This window comes from Calonectris borealis, chromosome 2, assembly GCF_964195595.1.
Source record: "Calonectris borealis chromosome 2, bCalBor7.hap1.2, whole genome shotgun sequence".
NCBI lineage: Eukaryota > Metazoa > Chordata > Aves > Procellariiformes > Procellariidae > Calonectris > Calonectris borealis.
Window position 1 is genome coordinate 68,888,265 of NC_134313.1, and position 22,023 is coordinate 68,910,287.

At 39.9% G+C, this 22,023-nt stretch overlaps 2 protein-coding genes across 8 annotated transcripts in view; both read right to left on the bottom strand.

Annotated features, from left to right (window-relative positions):
• Positions 1-61: 61 nt before the first annotated feature.
• On the bottom strand, positions 62-11,060 carry PDCD6 (programmed cell death 6). Of its 4 annotated transcripts, none has more exons than XM_075142286.1 (6): positions 10,583-11,060; positions 7,791-7,852; positions 4,428-4,472; positions 3,133-3,285; positions 2,342-2,451; positions 62-855 (listed from the first exon to the last, which is right to left on the bottom strand). In XM_075142286.1, the coding sequence occupies exons 1-6, from the start codon at positions 10,666-10,668 to the stop codon at positions 757-759; spliced, it is 555 nt and encodes a 184-aa protein (XP_074998387.1). In that variant the 5' UTR covers positions 10,669-11,060; the 3' UTR covers positions 62-756. The 4 variants fall into 4 exon arrangements, with proteins under 4 accessions (XP_074998387.1, XP_074998386.1, XP_074998389.1 ...); XM_075142285.1 differs by having other exon boundaries at positions 3,127-3,285; positions 10,583-11,051; XM_075142288.1 differs by lacking the exon at positions 10,583-11,060 and adding an exon at positions 7,199-7,296 and having other exon boundaries at positions 3,127-3,285; positions 7,791-7,844.
• Positions 11,061-12,294: 1,234 nt separating this feature from the next.
• Positions 12,295-22,023, bottom strand: part of EXOC3 (exocyst complex component 3) — a 28,588-nt gene continuing 18,859 nt past the window's right edge. For 3 of the 4 annotated variants that reach the window (XM_075142290.1, XM_075142291.1, XM_075142293.1), the window contains 7 exons: positions 21,350-21,450; positions 20,772-20,882; positions 19,886-20,036; positions 17,827-17,949; positions 15,017-15,178; positions 13,537-13,664; positions 12,295-13,071 (listed from right to left, as the gene is read on the bottom strand). In XM_075142290.1, the coding sequence (XP_074998391.1) occupies positions 12,900-13,071; positions 13,537-13,664; positions 15,017-15,178; positions 17,827-17,949; positions 19,886-20,036; positions 20,772-20,882; positions 21,350-21,450 (948 nt within the window). In that variant the 3' untranslated portion in view covers positions 12,295-12,899. Of the gene's footprint in view, positions 13,072-13,536; positions 13,665-14,310; positions 14,446-15,016; positions 15,179-17,826; positions 17,950-19,885; positions 20,037-20,771; positions 20,883-21,349; positions 21,451-22,023 lie in introns of those variants that run through there. The other variant, XM_075142292.1, reaches the window with a different exon arrangement.

The window sequence follows — 22,023 nt, forward strand, 5'->3', positions numbered from 1 at the left end:
GTTGGTGTTAAATGAGCCCACTGTGCAGAGGGAACTATACATCCAGAGCAGTTAGCTATAGTTTATTTTTGTAGGGAACTCACTGAGGAAGATGCAGTATTGGACACGGGTGTGAAGAAGTTGCATTTGAAGGTGGCCCAAGGATACCCTGAAAGGAGGAGGCAGCTATCAAATAAAAAAGATGAGGCAAGGAAAAAAGGCCATCCGTGTTAAGTGGGACGGACCCCTGAACCATAGAAAAAACTAGAATACCGAAATAAAACCATCACTCCCTTAAAAAAAGCTGTACAAAAGTGAAGTAGACTATAAAAATTGATCTAATATTTTTACTTAATTTTAAATTCTGTATTAAAAATTAATACATTAAACTCTTATAAAAGTAAGGCACATGCAAAACACGTTGTGCAACTTCTGACTTTCAACTCTTACAAACTAACAAGCATTACTTTAATTTGGCGTTTCTAAAGAGTCATTTTTCCCCATGCAGGATATGTGGAAGAAGGTTAAGTTTGACATTGCACCAGTTAAATCCAGATTCTGTGCTTTCTGTACGACAGTAAGCAGAGATGGTCATATCGTACAGTAATATAAAATGAAAACCAACTCAAGTACAGATTCTGAAGGTGATGACCAACATACAAAATTTAAGAGTGTGATGTTATATCCATTATAATACATCAATAATCTTATTCAGTACAGGATGATTTGGCAACTCCAGTCTGTGTAATGCCAGTGTGCAGTTCCTAGTTATCAGTGTCATACGATGCTGAAGACCATGGAAAGATATTGCTCATAGGACACTTGAATCCAGCCATCTTGATCAGTATCATATCGTCGGAACACATCAGTCAGTCTCTGAAAAGGGGGAAAAAACCATACATTTTTGTACACTGGGAAAGTTCAGACTGCCATATATTCCCCTTGCCACTTAGGTCTCTATAGCTTTATGAACGTTTTCTGTTCATCCCCTCTGTAGACACTTTACAGTCTCGTGCACATAGAGGTAGCTCTTAGTCATGTCTCGTGCTTCAGCTGTGTAGCAGATCTAATTCTAAAACCACCTTACGATCCCTAAGGCCATCTAGGCACTACTTAATAGACCAGACAGCTTTTTATAACTGGCTTTAAACGGGGGGGGAAAACAATGCACAATTCTCGTGAGACATTTGAGAGTCACCTGGAGATAGAATCCAGCAAGTACCTTGTCCATTTCTCATCTTCTACCAAATACGCTTCATGTGTCATTACTATCTATCTGAGTTGTCTCTGCAGAGGTGCCAGGCAGTAGCGATCGAGTGTGGACCAAAATAACTACCAGCATGGTTTCACTAACACCAGCTGAGTGATACTCCATTTCAAAGCCCTCTTTACCACTGTTTAAGTTTATAAACAAAGTATAATCGGCTTCTGTTACAAATGAATATAAAGACAACTGATGTTTCAGCAGACTTACGGCTATTGACCTGAAGGAGAAGAACAAAAGACCTGTATGCAAATAACAGAGATACTACTTTTACAGGGCACTCCTTTCTCTTCCCGTTGCAAATCAGAAGATATCTTAAGATACTGTTGCAATGCTGGCCAGTGTCAGAAGAGCAACCTTTTCCTATCCTACTAAAACTCAGCTTGTCCACTGCTACAGTTTCCCAACTTTTCCCCAAAGTCTTACATACATTTCAGAAAAGTCGGAGACACTTAGAGAAACTTTAATAAGCACTGAGGTGAGGAATCATCCAGTGACCGATTTCTAAACAAAATAATACACCTGTAAAACCACAATGCTCTCTCTCCACACACACACGCATTTCTGTTACTGAAAGAATTTTTGTTCTAAGTGTCTTTTACTACCATTGCCCCTGCAGGAACAGCAGTGACGAAAGACTGAATAATTCAGCTACTAGGTCAAATTCCTTTTAGTCAGAGCCTTAAACAGAGAGAGAAACAAAAAACTCACAATTCAGATATGAGAATTATGGACACCACGGGACATGACACACTCCAGTTTTAATGCACCCAAGATCCAGAGGAAGTGTGTATATTAAACTAATGGATACAGCATTAAGTGTTTTCCTTTTAAAACACTAAACTATTTTACTTTTTTTTTGCCCCATAAAAGTATTTAACAGGTCAAAAAAATTGTATCAAATTTACTTGTGATGTGAATGGCTAGCAAGTTAAGACCAATAAATGAAGATGTTTCTAGCGCCTCTTGTATACTTTATTCAAATGGTTTATTTATAAGCAAGTTCTAGATCCAATATTATAGTTAAATTGAGAATCATGAGAGTTTAAGAAAAGGGGATTTTTTTCAATTGACATTAAAGTACATCTCCTTTCTTACCTGTAAAACAACACAGCACTGAATAAAGTCATCAAAAGCAACTTGTCCTCTTCCTTGTCTGTCAAATTTTCGAATAAGGATATCGTAGAATTGATCAGACAGTCGGTAACCTTGGAAAAGAGAAATGCTTTAGAAGGTTTCAATTACTGCAGCCCTTCTATAAAAAGAACTAGTCTGTTTAGCAGGCGTGTATAACAAAACCAGAAAACAGCAAGCAGTTACAAGAGACAATTTTTTGTCAAATATCTGTGTTAAACTAAAATGCATGCAGTAAAAACCGTGCTTAATAATAATTATAGACAGAGTCACAGTAAACATAATTACTGATTAAAGTGACTAGTTGGTTGAGGGAACGGTTTAGGGCTGCAACTCAAGTCTTTGTAAGTGAAGTCAATTAAATGAAAGTTCTTTTACAATCAGAATGCTACTGTTCCGTAGACAGCTGGCTTCGTTTTAAAAAGCAGCAAGCTGTATCAAGTGCCCTTGTAAGTTCAGACATTTACCTGAAGTACTGGTAACACTCTCAGAGCGGCTAACAGGGGAGACAGAAAACATTCCACACATGTACTGACACATCCAGTTTCATTTTTTCCATTAAAGGATATAATAGCTTAAAAAGTGCTTGTGGCATGGATATCTTTAAAGGTACCTTACACCTAAAAGGATAACTGCATTTCACCTGCCTCATTTTTAGTCACGTTTGTCAGAGCAGTACAGCCCTAACAATAAGAAGCTCAACTGATGTCATAACCCAATCATAAAAACTGTAATTACAAATGAATTACCAAAACCTGTTAGAGCTTGCTTTAGTTCATTTTTGTCAATCATTCCAGAATTGTCTCTGTCATACGTTCGAAAGACATTCTGCCAGTCTGAGATGTACTTCCAGACTCCTGTGAATTCATTGAAGTTCACACCACCTTTGTTTTCTCTGTCAAACATGCCTGAAAAAAAAAATAAACACATACAAAACCTTAATCATACTACTCTGCGGTAAGATCTGCTAGTATTTTAAGAAGGAAGTGAGAGCCCTTCGTGGAAAATACTGAAGACAGAAGAGAAATTGCAAAAATACAAGTGAGATATGTTGGAAAGTACTGCCAAAAAAAGCAAGTAGCTGTCCACTGAAGGAGGATAAGATAAAGCACGGTAGAAGAGGACCAGAATGAATCACAAGACCAGGGTTTTCATTTCCGGTTTTAAAGTATTTAGGGCTTGATTAATCATCCAATGCAAAATGAGAGAGGGGAGTTGTTCTTTTCTAAGGACTCATGAAAAGTCTGAAACATCTACTGACTGCCAAAAGTGCTGGGATATTCATCTGCATTTGACTCACTGATACTGTCGTTACACAAACAGCATGTTGCACAGCGATGGAACTCAGACTGCTGCTGAATACTTATTAAAAACAAAGCAAAAAATATAGTCCTTGGATTTATAAACTGTATGATAGAGAAGATGTTTTGTGCTGGAATTTTTATCCTTCTGTTCTACCACCTCCTACATCTTCCACGTTACAGGCTATTTTAGGACTAAAGAATTCAAAATTGTAAAGCTTTTGTTTGGTCTTTTTGGAGCAGAACATAGGATTAAAATGCAAGACAGGAACAACTACTTATGAAAACAAGCTATATAATATCTTTTTAGAATACTTAAGCTGAAAATTTCCCCACACATAAATTACATTTACTATCTATTCAGTTGTACAGTAACATTTTCTCAGGCTGCTTCGACAAGTGCATGTGTGTGCATGCAAAGGGCATTGCTGTATTATTCAAAAGGGAAAATATCTGAGTTTAACTTACTACTGCTGGGCTGTCTGGAGGGGAAAAAAAAAAAAAAAAAAAAGAGTAAAGACGTACTGAAACGTACCACCTAACAATGAAAGACCAGCTTGTTAATGCTACAGCCAAATTAGTTCAAAAGACCATTAAACAGGCATTCATTATTACAGTAGAAATACATATTGTATAAGTATGTACAAATATTACAATACATATTTTTCTAAAACACTGCAGCAATTGATAGCATTCTCAATCATCTGAACAGGTCACAACAAAACGTCACATCACACAACTACACTCACCAAGAATTGACCTGACTGTTGCTGGATTAAATGGAGTCCACGTGCCTGAAACAGAAAGAATTACTTAGTTCCTCAGTGCTAAGTAACATTTTAAAAAAATGCAACCAACCAACCAACTAACCAAAAAATCAGATAAGAACTTAAACAGTCAATTCAGAGCTAGATGACATGGAGCTAGCATATTATAAAATAAGGCTGCTTTGAAGTAATTATGTTCTTGACCATTCAGAGATGACTTCAGACCAATGCTTTACAGATACTATACAGAAACCAACATTTTCCAGCCTGCACCAAAAAAACCCCAAAAAACCAAAACCCCCAAATCTTGGAAGAACCTAGGATTTTTTGCATCCCAGGTAGTCAGGAGGTGGATAAAAGGCAAAATCAAAACTGAAGTCCCACTTTTTCCACTGATGGGAGCAGAAGAGTTTTAAGTTACAATTCAAACGAGGTCTCTCATGTATTCCTCAGTAAGAACCCATCTGCTTATTTCCTATTTTACAGGTGGGTTACTCCAGGGCATTTAGTTTCTGACAGAAGTGAAAAGAAAAGGTTCCTAACATGGCATAACCACACAGTGCAATTTAGAGTGGAGTTTAGTATAAATCCCACCTCTGCTGCTAAATCAATGAAGTGTTAGTTTAAATTAGTATTTTCAGACCAAGAAATGTTGCTGCTTGAAAGGGCCTGAGCAGTAATCATCTGAAGAGGAGCTTTGTACTTCTCTGAATATTTTGACAGGCTAGTCACTTTGGACTAGTTTTCACTCTGTTGGAAGCATTCCAGAGTGCTAGGAAGCATTAAGCTTTCAATTAAGAGAAATACTGTGCCTCATCTAGAATTTCACCATCCATTCTCTAGAGCCTGTGAAGGTACCAGCAGGACCAAGAAGCATGTATTAAATTCACTGAGGTTGAGTGCAGGGACCAGGAAGGAACCAGTAACAGTAGGGGTACTGCAGAGGCATTTGCAATGATGCAGTTAGCTGACCACAAATACCTAACAGAAAGGCTGCATTGGTATTAAGCAGGCTTTGGGAAGGCCATGGCTGCTTCGCTGGATCAAGCTGCAGTGGTATAAGCAGTGCTTACACCAGTGCTGAATTTCTCCCAGAGAAGGGAAACTCTTTCAGTGTAAGTCTACAGATGCAGCAACGGGGAAAAACCCTATACTGTAGACAAGCCATATGACCATTTGCACATGAAGAGAAACGTACGCAGAGAAGATGAAAATCGCTCTGAAAATGGTTAAGCAGTATTTTAGACAGAGAACATCAGTACCTTAGAGTTGTATGTCTCCTGACAAAAATAAAAAATAACGTAATTATTAATAGGGTGCCAGCATTTAACTCTCAACAGAATAGAGGAAAAAGGGAAAACACAGTTTGGAATTTAACTTATTCCATGTTGAAATTTTCAAGAGACTCATACAGACATTACATAGTGAAACCAGAGCAACTCCAATGCTGAAGAACTGTACCCGTTTCAGTCTATTCCAGACTGTTCCCCTCCCCTGACTTCACGTGACTTTATGTGGCAGCACAGAAAAAAAAACAAGAAGGAAGCATAGGATTTTATTCTGCAAACAACTATACAAAGTGATGATCAGTCCCTCCCAGGTAAGTAGATTGTTACATGCATAAACCTGACATGTTGAAAAGCTGAATGTCAAAACCACATTGAACTTCAAATTTTAATAAGCACTATGCAGACTTTTTTTAACATTTTAGAAATAAACATATAACATTCTTTTAGCCCATGTTAGATTGCAGGACAGCTACACACAACCATCCACTAGAGGATATATTTTGAAAAGAATGTAGTGAATTGTTAGTGACTTTGGTGTACAAGATCTAGAATCTCGGAATGAAGGAAGCTTACAGTTCTGTAAATATTTTGTCTAATAGTGAATTCACTTGGTGGGGATTCTTCATAACTGCAAAGCACTGAAACTGCTAATCTACACTGTAAATAAGGAAAGAGAAGAGTTCAGATAGTCATCACTGCCTATTACCCTTAAATTCAATCAGATGAGAAGATATTTGAAATATATGAAGTTTAAAATGGCAGGTAAAGCCAGGTTCCCACACAGTTATAAACAGCAACATAATCTTAAACGAAAACAGTGACTTAATCAATTTAACTTAGCTTTTGCTGAAGTTGTTATTCAAAATAGTATTTTAGTTACGGATCAGGTGCAGCAGCTACAATATATTGCTTTTAATTTATCATTATATTTTTAAATAAATATTCTAGTAAATCCAGTTTAGTTACAAGACCACAATTTTACTAAATAGAGCCATCCAAATTTATTTCAAGTCAGGTGATTACTGACAAAAAGGAGCCTTTCAGTCTGTGTGCACTGCAGCTCACAACATCAGTTTAAGCCCTTCTCAGTCACAAAGCACAGGAAGGATGAAGAAATTAAACTTTGGGAGAAGGGGAGCTTGATATGGACTCAAAGGTGCACAAACAGCTTCAATATGCACTTTTTCAGATTTCTAAGTGGAAAAAAAAACCCACAAAGTACAACCCTACCCACCCTAAGTCACCAGAGGAAAGTAAAAATAGGCTACTGGAAAAATTTTTTTGTTTCTATTTTGATTCCATGAGTTATTTGACCATACCCTAGTTACTCTTTAAGCATTATGACAGGGAACTGACAGACTACTAGAAAGTTTTAATACTAGATCTAGAGTGCATCCTTCTACTTTGTTAGGAAAAAAAACCCAAACATGCCTCACTTGGGAAAAAAAAAAAAATTAAAATTACCATCTTCAATTCCTGCACCATACTGTATGAAAAGATTTTATGTGCAGTAAAGAGGCTGGTTGTAAACATCTGATCTTTGTCCAGGTTATGCACTGATCCTGGTTAAAAAACAAAGGTTCGGTAGTGATGAGAGAGGAATATATAAATCACCATTTATGTTTTCTAGGAAGCAGAGCTGGAAAAAATAAAGGGATGTGCATGCCTTCATTCCCCAGAATACAAATCGGTAATGTTTACAATAGGTACTCAGTTTATAATGCAGTATTACTAACGTGCACGAAACCCAGAAAACTTCCCTTGAAATCAAGAAAAAAACCCAGGAGCAATGGGCTTGGGGAAGTGGGGGGGAAAAAAGGCAATAAAATAAAATCAGGAAGATTACCCACTTTTTTCCTCCCCTTCAGCCTTTTGCTGTAGATTAAATAGTATTAATCAGTGGTAGGAACATTCTCCCCCCCCCCCCCCCCCGCTCCCCAATCAAAGGATTATGGCATCAAGTAACCAGTCTCGCATGAAATTTAACATCAAGTTAATGAAAGTAATGAAGTTAAAGAACTGAATGAACTACCTCACTGCTCATTTACAGACTTACCATTGGATAATGCCTGCTGAAGTTCATTATCAGATATTATTCCACTCCTATCTTTATCAACCCTGGGGGGGGAAAAAAAAAAAGAGCAGTAAGCTTTAAATGGCTGAAATTAACAGGTTCCACTTACAGAAGACTTCAACATTCTGGTTCTTACTCACCAGATAAGATTAATCTTTTCCTGAAAAGTCACTAATTGCATTTTACTTGGTAAACCATTCACAGTTACTGCAAATCAAATGCTTCACTCAGACTTCATTCAGACTGATGAGACATTCTGGAACATGATAAAAGCCACAAAAAAACTGCAAGACTTACTTAGGAGTGAAGAGACACACAAAAACACACGCTGACAATAAAATAGTTTGGGCATACTCCACACAAGAAAGTATTTTTATTTATTTATTTTTAAAAGAACTGCAGAGCACACCATGCTGGTTCAATCCACAAGATGCCTAATGTCACAGTAGTAAGTTGTTTGGCTCCCAAATTGGAGCCCCAAGTTTGGCACCCAGTGCCAAATGTAAGACGTTGGCAATGGGAGAAAGCCACTAATGTAACCAGCGCCAAGAACTGAAAGAATTGAAAAGGGTCAAGGCCCTGCAGCCAAAGGCATTCAGAAAGTGAAAAAGCACAGGCACGTGCCAGCTTCCACTGAGCCTTCACAGTCCATTGTCTTTGAGAATGGAGTTCTATCCCAAAATTACTAAACTAAGTAATTTCTGCCCAAATAAAGCAGGATCACACCTTCTTTAGAAGGATATCTGAAAGTGGTGTGGACTTCCCTCCATTTTATACAAAGACCTTCCACTCGATACTGACAGTTTTTGTTTCCCCTCAGTTACAACCATTTCAAAGCAGAGTCCTGCTCAGTTGCTCCCTCTGCAGAAGCTGGTTTTTTTCCTTCAGTCCTTGTTGTCTTTTTCTAAACCTTTTCAGTTCATTCTACAAGATTCCTTCCCCGTCTCAAAAATTATATAAACCACATACAATATTCAAATTGCAAGCATAAGTTGCATAGATTATAATAACAAAAAGATATTATCGTTTTTAATTCTCTATTTCTTTTCCAGGTATTCTGAACATTTGTCTTTTATGAGCTGCTACTAAGTGCTAAGCTGATATTTTCACAAAAATGTGTTATGACCTACTTATCTTGCTCCTGAGCATCATCAGTCAGCTTAGAGCACATTCACTTTATATACAAAATGACGCAAAGTTAAAGTGGGTCTTCCTCAGGGACATCAGGTGTCTACTCTGGATTTTATCTGATCGTCATACAGCGATCATGATCTGGCCATGACAGGGTGATATGACCCAGCCGTTCAGGACTGTAAGGTGCTCCTGCAAGTCTTCATAGGCCTCACTTACTGCAGGAATCCGTTACTGTAACCAGCAAACTTCATCTGATCATTCACCCTCTTTTCATGCAGTTGCTCCTGAACATACTGAATAAAGATCCCAGAACAACTCCATCTGTCAGTATGGCAGATGACCACACACTCTTTAGTCAGTTATTCATCCACCAAAGGACCCTCCCTTTCGCTCTACATCTACTGGATTTCTTTAAAGGCCTTTGATACTGTTGTACGTCCAGTTTCTCTCTGGAAACTATACAGACTATATTAAATGCAGCAGTTCTAACCATCATATCCATACCCAATCCTTACCAAACATATTGCAAGACTTACACAGTAGTCTGCCAGACAGGAATACTTTCAATAAAAGCCACGCAATTCTCCTGACTAGCTACGTTATTTAAAATGGTTTCTACTGTCTGCCTGGTGCAGAAGTCAGACTGTTGATCTGTTTCTTTCTGGACCCTTTAAAAAAACAAACAGCATCATGCATGTCTCCTCCCAGTTCTCAGATGAAGTGGTTTTACGGAAGGCTGGGTAGGTAAGCTGCCACGTTCCTGAGTTATTAAGTAAATACTAGCCAGTTTTAGCAACTTATTACTATCTGCCTGCTCCTTAACCTCTTCTTGCTGTCACTTGAGTCAAGATAGATCCTCTGATACATGTCCCATAAAAATGGATCCAGCGTAGGAACATCCCCAGTTTCCTCAACATGACACAAATGTGAAGAACTCATTTAGCTTCACTGCTACTACGGTCTTGACAGTGTGCTTTTTTTTTAAACGCGGGCCTGCTAACTCTCTTGCAGGTTCTGGCTCCAGATGCATTCAATATTTATTGTTAGTTTTTAAGTTTGCCATTAGGCATTTATCGGATTCCTTTTTACACGCCTTCCTGTACTGCTACATTTACCCTCCAGACTTTACAACCTCTTCTGGATTCTCAGGTCAAAAATGACTTCAGCGTTTTCAAGGTTACCTTTTCACTTCCATTAACCCCCTTCCCTTGCTCTAAAATACAGCCATACTTATTCCTCCTCAACCTTCCTCAAAGCTCTCCCTTAGATTCCTCCTACAGGGACATAACCGCGATGTGTACCCGCCCTGCAAGGCCCCGAAGCAGCCAAATCCTGCGTTGGATGCCCAGGGCCGGTGACAGGCTCACCGTAGCAGCTGACCGTTTCCGGCCACCTCCCAACGCCCGCTCCCTCCCGGTGACCCCCTCAGGCAGCGGCAGCCCCCGGAGGGCCGGCCCGCCCGATTAGCAGGACTCAGCAACGCGGCCCGGCAGCCAGGCCCCGGCGCCGCGGGCAGTGAGTGGCTCGGACCAGCAGGGCCCGGCGATCGCCGGGGAGCCCCCCTCAGCCGTTAGGGCGGCACGCGACGCGGACCGCCCCGCGAGGGCCCCCGGGGGGGAGCGGGGGCGCGGCGGCCTCACCTCTGGAAGACGTTCCACAGGAAGGCGGGGTCGGGCAGCGCGGCGGCGCCGCCGCCGTTGGGCCTGCACTGATATCCCGCCGCCATGGCCCCTCCGCCCAGCCGCCGGGCAGCTCGAGCCTTCCTCCGCGCGCTTCCGGCACGGGCCACCTGACGTAGCACGGCCGGTGACGTCGATGAGCTGGGCAGGCGCACGGGCCCCGCCCCGGGGAATCCCGCGAGGAGCCACTGCGCCGCCCGCCCGTTGCCACGGCGACGGCTGCGGGGCGGGGGCGGCTGGCGCGGGGCCGGGCCGGGCCTGGTTGGGGGGAGGCGGGGAGAGGCGCGTCTTTCCCCCCGCGTTAGCAGGCGCGGCGGGTGGTTATCCCCATTTTTGCCGCTGGGACTGAGCCTTTAGGGGCTCCCGAGAGGAGTTCTGCGGGCTCCGGCACCGGCGGCCTTCCGGCCTGGGCAGCGGGGCAGCCCCCCCCGGGACGCCTGACGGAGGGCGGGGCACCGGCTGCCGGGAGAGCGGGCGGAGCCCGAGGTAACGGTCCTCCGCAGGGCGCACCGCGACCGCTGCCCGGGGCCGGCGGCTTGGGCTTCAGCGGGGCAGGCAAGGACAGGGCGTGGGATCGGCGCTGACAGGTTAATGGCGCTCCTCCACACAAGCCCTCACCCACCTTGAGGGTTTCTGCAAGGGCAGGAGCCGTGCCTGTGACCGTTCCCTGGCAGGCAGGGAGAGACTAAGGGGGCCACACTCCGGGGATGTGGTTTGTCATGGAGGGGAAACAGCCTAAGTTTAACACCCAAGAGATACAGGGTTACTGCTGCAGAAGAAGGGGTGTAGGGAGAAACAAAGCCTGATGAACTTGTTCCCTTGGGCAAACTGAAGGTCAAAAGCACGTAAGACAAGAATTTCGGGTACAGCTCAGAAACCACAGCACTGAAATCAAAATACAAGCCAAATTAGTCAGTATCCCCTCAACAATTCTTAACTGAAGGCTGAACGCAACCGTCCAAAAATCTGCTTAATTCCCCTCCCCCTAGCTGCAATTTCTAGGAACAGTGTAAGGTCCCATGGGACCTGGAGTGCCTCCAGACCTCACTAACACTCCTCGGGTACAGAGAGAGTAACTTGATGCTCTACTGAACCATCCTCATCCTTTAGGACATGTTCCCCCTGTCAATGAAAAAAGCCACAATCTTTGTTTTACCCTTTGTCCAAACTGCTGACCTTGCATGTTTTTTGTCCAGGTAAGGAGGAGTCAGTGAGCAGGGTCGAATGGCACAAGGTCTGGGTGTTCACAGGCCAAAGAAGTTACATATACAAACTCCAGAACGTTAATTAGAACAGCATAGGTTTGTGTCTTCCTTGCACTTCTCTCCGACAACTCTGTTAGCACCTAACAGATAATGCCTTCATTATGTCCTTCATCAAATAATTTTAAATTCACAGTTTTCTAGTAATATTTTAGAATTAGAACAGATAAATACTGAAAATTAGCTTTAAGCATTAATCTGACAATACCGTGGAAATAAAAAAACACTATCTTGTGTTTCCAGAAAACTATTAAATCCAAAGTTTATTCACACAACAAACAAAAAAGATTTAAATCTACTGTAAATCTGTAAGAATGCAAAGAATACATAGCTGAAGGTAGCAATGGTTTATTTTATTAAACAGGTGGTGCTTTATGTGCTGTTTTTAGTGAATCAATGAAAAAAAAAAGATTGTACCTCGTGTCTATTTATTTATTCACCCTATACTCAAATTGCACCGTAGCAATTTCATTCAGTCCCTTAGTCAGGATGCTGATTTCATAATCAAGTTTTCTGCAATAAACTATTTTACACCGAAGTAAGTACATACACAAAGTATAATGTATAAGTGGATTGAGGATGTTAATATATGCTCAATGCAGTGCCATATAAAGATAGTTCTATAGGAGCCTGCTTAGATATTGTAAGCAATGTACGTTAGTATATACAGCACTAATATAGCTCTCTTGTTTTTGGTATAAATATCTTTATACGGCATTGCAGTGCACCATGCAAACATACTCCACAAGAAAAATGCATTTGTGGACAGCAAAAATGGCTGTAACAAATGGGTCAGTAAGAAGCCCCCTGGCTATCAGAAGCTTCATTCTTCAGACATGACCTTTACATCCATCTTCTTTCAGAAATCTGATTACATTTTCCCACATCCAAGTCTTTAGAAAGAAAGATGCTTAGCAAGTATCAGTGTATATTGAACTTTACTCGAAATAGCATTGCCAAATTTGCCCTCAAATTGATCCCAGACCAGTAATGACACACAAACACAGAGTTGTCAGTTACTTAAGAAGTTTTGGCACTGTTAGAGTAGGAACTGTAATTTCTTTAAAAATTGGCACATAGTTTGGATTCGGTTGGCTTGGACCTTGATCCAAAGTCTCAATGATAGTCTGCTTCATATCTCTGCTGGCATCGCCTCTCACTGTCAGCAAAGCTGCAATATGGTCATCCCTGCCAAAGGAAAATGGTAAGACTGGCACTAGTAGGAAACTTACTTTGCACAAGTAAGACCTTGTCAGAAATATCACTTAGTTGGCAATCCTTTCACTCAGTTTCAGCGTGTACTTTAATTATTAATCAGACCTCTAGTCACTCAGAACTGGTTTTTCCAGCTCAATATAAAGCACTATTTTGGCTTCTCTTAGGACTCTAAAACATATTTTATCCTCCCAAAACACAGAATGGAAGTATTTTCATTATTCCTTTGCTGTATCACTGAGTACTTAAGCATATGTACCTCCTAGTCCAGGCCACATATACTTTATATTAGCATTATTTTTCATAAGAAAGTGGCTACGTTCTAAAACATGAAAAATATGAACACTGTTACACATTGTTTTAAAATTTGCCCAAGACTACAAAGAAACCGTGATGTTATCTATCTATCTTTTTTAACTTTGAGGGCAAGGGAATTACCTGATATCTGGGTATTTACTGACTAAAGTTGAAACTTCCAGATAGAGCAGTGAAGGATCAGTTAGCTTGATAACCTCTGCAATGGCTTCAATGATGTCACAGAGTCCTTCAGTGTCCTCCCCAGAGCCCTGCAAGATGAAAAGTAAAACAAAAAAAAAATCCCCCAAAGAAAAGCAATCCCCCCCCAATATCTACAAACAATCCTTTAATTAGTGTTTTGTCCGACAGTAATGTTGAATTCCCCAAACAGCTGAATTTTCAGACATTAAGACCACAAAATATTGGTGCATTGTCACCATAAACCTCTTCCCCCTTTCCCTGTTCTTCTACATCCAGAGACCTACCCTCAGAATATCAGTAAAGAATGTTATGTCTTAAATATGTTATATTTATCCACATGGTGATGCATTCTAGTCTTTAACTTTTGCTAATTTGCCAGCATAAACATTAGGAATAACTGATGTGAAAGTCAGATCTCTTCTGAAACATTACTTAAAAACTGGTCCTGCATTAGCTTCCTTCTAGTCATCTGGCCACCAAGGCAGCTTTCAACAACCGATCAACTGAACTGTAATATCTATTTAATCTCTGGACTATTTTAGTGCTCTTAGTTCCCGGTCATCTGGTCCTGCCAATCTGGTATTGTTCATTTCATTTATTGCGTAACTTCTACTATCAATGCCTTAACCTGAAACAGATCTTACACAGAATCCCACATAATAGGACTCTGATGCAGGAGTTGCCCCAACATCTTCCACAGTGAGCAGAGCCCCAACATCTTCCACAGTGAGCAGAGATGAACGCTGCCCCTTCTCCACCCCGCCAGTTTTTCAGGCTTTATCTTTCTTTGCATTCTTTTTGCATTCTGTCATCTGTTGGTCCTAGGCGCTTTCCAGCAGATTCCTGCTCCTTATGCAGTTAAAAAAAAAGATTTAGTATTCATTTTAGGCCTATCTTGTACATTGTTTCTCAAATACCTTTTTTGCCCTGTCTTTTCTACTTCTACTGCACTTTAAATGGGGTGAACATACTTGTCTTGAGGATTCTAAATGAATACACTGCATGCTACTTAGGTAATAAGTAACTGCATCTGTTTGATGCAGTATCATCCTTTCTTCCAGCCAGGGAAAGCAAAACCCAATATTTGTTTGGTTTTTTTTTTAAACAAACAACTACTTTTTTCTTTCAATTACTACCACAAATTCAGGGTACCTATCTCTGTGAGGCCATTCAAATATTCAGCTGCAGAGAGCTGTATAAACACAAAGCAGTAGAAACTGGTGCTCAGGAACTTTAGCAGCAGGCCTGTGTGTGTTCAGAAACTCTGTCCGTGTCCTCAGCCGGCATCCTTGATATTCACAAGTCACCCAAGACATTGGAGACATGAAGACCTAACTCTAGCCACTTTCCCCAAGCAGTAAACGCATGTGGTTTATTCTAAATTACCAGGTTAACAGCATTACCTAAAGCAAATACTTACAGCTGCAAGCTTCTTAAACAGAAATCTGAACTGTTCTGCTTCTTTGATCATTCTTTCTGCACCCTCTTTTCTCTCTTCTGCGTTTTTAAAGGATATACGTTTTAACATGATTGCTCTGATGTATTCCACAACCACTCTCCGATGGGCTTCAATAGTCATTCTCTGAAAGAAAAGAAAAAGGTGGTGTATTATGCCAGTGATACCTGCGAAATATAGCTATTATGTTTAGTCTTTGAACAATTATTACGCTTTGAAACGTGTATTTGCACTTAATCACTAGCACACAGTTTTTGCTAATACTACACATTTTGAGTGGCTTTAGATTTTCATGATGCTAACAGGAATGAAAATCTGTCCTTCCCTAATGAAAAGGATGTCCCAATTATGAGAAACAACAAAACCAAGATATCGCTAATGACACGTCTGAATTATTTTTGAGGAGCACAGGCATATCCAAAGATAGAAAAACAAACATGAAATAATTTGGATGACCCTTAGAACCGACCTGTGCTTGACCTTGCAGCCTTGCTCTTTACATCTGGTCAAAGAATGACCAGCCATCACAGAGGCTTCTGCTGGAGAACTTTATGCAATGCATAAAGCATTGCAAATCTTGCCTACATTATCTGTGCTGTGGGTCAAGTCTGGTAAGAAGCCCGGAGAGCCAGCAGCAATCACCTTCTCAGATCTTCCTTGACTGCTTTGCTGTTCTGCACTTGTCTTTTTACAGGAAATAAGTGACTAAGTGAAGCAACTGGTATTGGTGCAAGAGTAATGCTGAGGTTTGCAAATAAATATTAAAAAAAAAAAAAAGACACCCACACACCAAAAAATCCCTTTAAATGTTTTTTCAACACTAATGTAAAGTGAGTCCTTAAATCCCACAAGGCCTCAGGTGGGTCTTTCCCCCCACCCAAGCATGATGGCAAAGTTACTTACGATTAAGAAAAAGCCTGCATAACAGGTAGCCACAAACTTTCAATCATATTTTATTAGTATATATCAAGCTTTAGTTTCAATCAACCTGTGCTTCCAGTTTCAGTGAAAGTTTTGGAGAAAGGTTTCGGGGGCGGGGAACAAAACCCAAACCAAGAAAAGAGAGAAAATGACAGATTGCAAAGTATTGGAAATCACAGCCCTCATCCAGGAGGTAGAAAATGTGATTCCAAGTCCTCTTCTCAAGACTGTGCAGAAATACCAGAGTTTACTGGTTGTTCAGGGATGGCTTCTCTTGCATTTGTGGAATTGATGTCAAGTACACAGAGGAAAACTAACTCCATAGAATAGACTGTGGGAGACTGACATGTATGCCCCATTCCACTGAAAAGTAAGTGAAGAACAGCTCTACTACAACTGAGAAAGAGAACACTCAAGAAGAGCCAACAGTGCGTTGGTAAGGCACGCGAGGAAAACAGCAAAGCAGAATGACTGCAAGATCCAGATCCCCCCTGTTCCAGAATAGTGTCCTACCCATTAAGCTATAGTCTTTATTCAGGTGCTCTGCTCATGTGGCTTTTAAAAACTGGATTTTCAAAAGAGGGTTAACCAAGAATATTTTAAAACCAGAAAAAAAAGCCCACCCCAAACCAGGGAAACAAAAAGCGTGTCCCATCCAGTGCTAGAACATACAGTGTCTTGTGTGGGAGATTTTTTTCATGCTAGTAGACAGTGGAATAGCAGGTATGATGAATGACAAAAAAGGTGTTTGTGATCTTCTTCCCCATAAGGTGGCAATAAACGCTACGTAATGAAACACATGTGACTGCAGAGATTAGTATTAACACTTAAAGAAACTCATGCCAAGCACTATTACCTCACAGTAACAAACCAGATCTGGAAACGAAAGCTGTTCCATGGACATAGACTAATTCTGGGACCCACCTAACTTCTTTTGTGTACTTTTTCTGGACTGAAAATGTATATAATTCACATACATAATAAGGCCTCTAGGATCTGCAAATACTGAAGGTTAAGAGGTCAGAGGAACTTTGAGCAGTCCTTTCTGTCTCTTTAAGAGTTAAAGTAAGAAAAAGTAAGTGTATGATTTTGAGACTGTGTCTTTTAAGCACTCCCACTTAGTAAGAGTTTGTTCAAAGACCTCACCTAAATCCTGATCTTGCTAGCTTCAAATATTTCCTAAATCTTAGGGAATCATTTAGGACATGCTATCTTAACTATACAAAACTGAATTAATTCAATAAAGGATAAAAAAAAGTACAATAATACTAAAAGATTAAAGGATAATAGAGAAATCCAGATATCCTTTGACAGACCACAGAAGAAAAGAGGAAGAAAAAAAAAAAAAGACATAACCTAGCATATTATGCTGCTGTAACAGTACTTTAAACATGAGTTATGCATTTGTTAAACCTTATGGCACCAATTGCCTCATTATACATATTAAAACTAGACATTACAGAATGTGCATTTATAAAAAAAGTAATTACAGGCCAGCAAAACTAGTTTCAGAAGAGCTAATTTTATCTGACTACAAACTTCTGAGGAGAGGTAGAAAAGTACAAGCTGGTAAGAATACAATCTAGTAACATGCCAGTACATTTTCTGGACTAAATCCTGCAACTCTAATCTGTCTTTGCAAATATTATATGGCTGTGAATAAAATCGACGAGGGAGAAAAATGTTAGATTCAGACTTTTGCAATATGATTATGAACATTTTTTCATTTCCAGTGATGAATCAATTCCAATTTCTGTATTCCAATTCTGAATTCCATTCAGTGTTCAGAAATTCAAAACCAACATGATATTCAGAGTATATTAGCAAATTATCATAGAATATTTTGCACCTACCTTTTTATAAGGCTTTTTTATTTTTGCAAAGTCATTGAAATAATCCTCTACAGTGACACAGATAGTCCCCACTGCATTAGACCCCATCAACCACTTCTTTGTCATCAGCTCATTGAGATGTGGCTGAGAAGGTAACAGAAAATTGATCAGAACAAATTTTTGACATTTTCATCATATCAGTGCCGTTACAAAAAACAGGAGGCAATTTTAAGTGTCATACATTTCTAAACTACACTCCTTCAAAAGGAATAAGCAGTTAGTGTAGGAAAATTACATGATCAGTTGTCATAATGACAGTTGCCACAGAGTGCTATCCTGACATACACACTGGGTGTGTATGTAAACCAACTGCACTAACCCGAGCATTTGTTTCGTATCAGTCCTCTGAAATCCTTGATTATGTTCTCTATTTAAATGTCTATGCTAAATAAAAACATTAAAGTCCAAGGACAAAATTGGTGTAAGAGCTGACGATTCCAATTTTAAATACGAGGCACTTTTAAACTGTTGTGATAATACAACTTCATGCTTGATTTCTTGAACTGCTACTGGCTACTCCTGTGCTTATACAAAACTTGGTGGCCTATACGCTTTACTCCTTTCCCAGAACTCCACAATACAGAATTCCAGTATTCTCTACATCTACATACCCATTTTGCTTTGTTCTCCCCAGAGGAAAAATTCTTTACATATTAGAGCATGGTATTTTATAAATGATAATAGTGACATGAAGCTTGAGGTTAATGAATTTCAAAGAATGGTCATTAGAGTATGCCATGGTTTAACATGGCAGGCAGCCAAATACCACGCAGCTGCTCGCTCACTCCTCCCCCCCCCGCCCCCGGCCCCCCTGCCCCCTCCCCGCAGTGGGACAGGAAGAGAATCAGAAGGGTAAGAGTGAGAAAAACTCGTGGGTTGAGATAAAGACAGTTTAATAGAACAGAAAAGGGAAAATAATAAGAATGATAATGATAGAATATACAAAATGAGTGAAGCACAATGCAATTGCTCACCACCCGCGCTGACCGATAACCAAGTAGCGATCGCTACTTCCTGGAACACGCCTGCCATTCATATACTGAGCATGACATCACATGGTATGGAACACCCCGTTGACCAGCTGGGCTAGCTGTCCTGGCTGTGCTCCCTCCCAATGCTTGTTGTGTTTTTTTGTTGTTGTTGTTTGTTTGTTTGGGTTTTTTGTTTTGGTTTTGTTTTTTTTTTTTTTTTCTCAGCTGTATGTCCTTGACTAGGAGGGTACTTAGCAACAACTGAAAACATCAGTGTGTTATCAACATGCTTCTCATACTAAATCCAAAACACAGCACTAGGAAGAAATTTAACTCTATCCCAGCCGAAACCAGGACAGTCTTCTCATACTCAGTGAACATAGCTAATGAGATATAAAGGTTTGTCTTAAGAGCTCCAAGTTTAAAATAAACACTGCTCCCACATCTTTCTTACTTGAGTCATTCAAGGTGTTTACATTAGTTCAAAATATTATTACAAACCTAACAAGTTCCAGAGCATCTTTCTTCGCCCCATGCATTTCTCTAATTTCCCTGCCCCCCACCCTGTACTCGCAATTTCTTTTTAGTAACAAAAAGAATTATTTTTTTCCTGAGGGATTCTATACAAGAAGCTAGAATTCTTAAACATGAAAATTTATCAGTCAGAAAGGGCCCACCTTTAGAGTCAATTAACTATCTTAATTTTACATGTACTGCACCTGTACAAAGATGATAACTTAGTATCAGCAGTTTTCCAAATAATTCTTAAAACACAGCCACATAAGATTAAGTACAATCTGCTTGAAAATATTCACTATATACAAAGCACCTGCCTGAAGTCATCCTGTGAAAAATAATTAAGCAACTTTTCAGTCTCCTACATGCAAACTATACCGGTGAAGAACAATACTGACGTCTGTTGGTATTTTGCTAGCACACCACATACAAAATAAGTTTAGCAATCAAAAAGCTTCATAACTACTTCATTCCTGAATTATTTTTCCTTATAAAATACTGCTTCTGGTTTTTTGAGGAAAAAAAGTTCTTACCTCTAAATCCATGAAGACTTCATCTAGCAGGCTAGAGCATCCTTCTTTGGCAATGATGTCTAAAGTTGCATCCATGCTTGTATGACTGCTTGACAATGTGTCTTCCATTTCAAGTTTCAAGTATTTTCTTTTCAGACTGATTATAGATTCTCTGTGACAAATAATAATGCTTTTCATCACCCACAATTGCATTGCTACTAAATTTTTGGAGCGCATACACAGAAAGAGACATACTAGACAGCCTTATTTTTGCAAGGGGAAATAATGCCTGCTGCTTGCTTTGGAAGCCTTAATTTACTCTCCAGCATGATTTGAGAGTGATCAACCTAGACTACTTCTATGTTGGTAACAAACTACTGCTGCTTTGTAGACTTGAGAATGGCAGCAGATATAGATGAACATGGGGTTGGATTGCTGAACGCTGAAACATGAGCAATGAGGATTTCTTTCTCCTGTTTTGATATCCTTAATAGAGCAAGCTCTACCCTTACTCTTCTCCAATTCAGTTCACCTTGATCACACCGCTTGAAGGTGAACTGTGAAAGATCAAATGTAAGAGAAGATGGCAGGTCGCAGACAAACTAACTGAAATGACTTTCTGAAATTCTGAAAGTTGAAGATAAATTTTTCTTTGGCAATGGAATTCTTGGATTTTCACTGGTGAGGGGCAATGGCCCGGCTTGCCAAAGGCAAGAGCAATCACAATATCTGCCTCCTAAAACAGTAATATATTTAAACCTGTTGTCTTTATTTAGTCAGCTAAGCTATCTTAACTGAAACCCTCTTGGTATACAAAAGAAGAGAAGGTCCTGGGAACATGTAGTATTACAAATGAAATATCAATACTAATTTTTGCTCACAATACTGCAAGAACATGCAGACTTACTTAAAGGTTTGACAGTTGTTGATGACTGCAATCATGTATTGAACATAGCATTGAGGATACTGACGATTTTTAAGATGTTCTTCTTTATACAACTGTGCTTCATCTTTGTACCTGTAACATATCCAAGGAATGGCATTAAACAGACAGAAATCTGTCATAACTGAAGTACACCTGTAGGAACAAATGCTCCATAAGGGCCCATCAGGCATTTAGAAGTATTTTATAAAGGGCTTGTTGCTCATGTGATGTTTAGTCTCTCTGTTCTGGGCAGAATCCAGTCAACGAGGTGTTTTCTGTCTTCCTTCCATTTGAGATACAAAAGAAAGAGGAACTGACTCAAAAAATTAGAGCCATTTGCAGAGAGGAACTGAAAGTGCTACTCACCAGCACAGAATAACTGCGGTGAAACTGGGGAAGGGAGGAAGAAAGCAAGAAAAGGAAAGGGAAGAAAAGCTTGGTTGGCATGGATGTGATAGAAGCAGTAAAGAAACATCCACAGGAAAATCAAGCATTGGAATTGTAGGAACAAAGAGAGGCTGAGGCAGGATAAAGCATTTATATTTTAAAAATTATGTTACCTGGTTAGAAATGAATTCATTTGTTGAAGACATAGAAGGAGTACCTTTGTTTTCAAATCTTCATTTATCTGAGCAGCCACCTGAAGATTCTGCTCAAACATCTAAGTTAAAAACAGTTTAGTTATAAAGACAGGCCTTTTCCAGTGGTAAACCAAAGACAGAAATCCTGTCTTGTTGGAGACTGTCACTAGCACCAGCTCTACATGTGCTTTCTGGTTTGGGGTTTTTGGTTGTTTTTTTTGCTTGTTTGTTTGGTTTTGTTTGGGTTTTTTTGTTTTGGTTTTTTTTTTTTAAAAAAGCCCAGACAACTGCTGCTGACTAAACAATTACACTATTTCCATAAGTGTAATTAATAAGTTATTGACAACCATTAATGCATGCTGCAGTTTTCTCCTGATACTGCAAACAGTTGCATTCTTTCTTCAGCAAAAAATATTTAATGTTTCTAATTCAGTAGGAATTTGGCTTTAAAGTGGATCAAAGTTCTTGGGTCAGCTCTTGCAGCTGGTAATGAATAACCTTGTAACTCAAATTCCTTTGCTTTCCCCATATATGAGAGTAGTTAAGTTCACATTAGTGAAAGTAGAAGGGACCTCTAAACTTTAGAAACACAACTAGGCACAAGATTGAGGTGACCTACAGGTAACTGTGAGAGGAGGGGGACTGGAAAGGAA

What these genes read in the sequence shown, in the direction of transcription:
- PDCD6 (XM_075142285.1), bottom strand. Translation starts at nt 10,668, where the DNA reads ATGGCGGCGGGATATCAGTGCAGGCCCAACGGCGGCGGCGCCGCCGCG. An exon ending in AACAGTCAGGTCAATTCTTG is followed by an intron (nt 3,286 to 4,427) that starts GTGAGTGTAGTT and finishes TTTTTTTTTCAG; the next exon opens with GCATGTTTGACAGAGAAAAC. An exon ending in GCAAGCTCTAACAGGTTTTG is followed by an intron (nt 2,452 to 3,126) that starts GTAATTCATTTG and finishes CTCTTTTCCAAG; the next exon opens with GTTACCGACTGTCTGATCAA.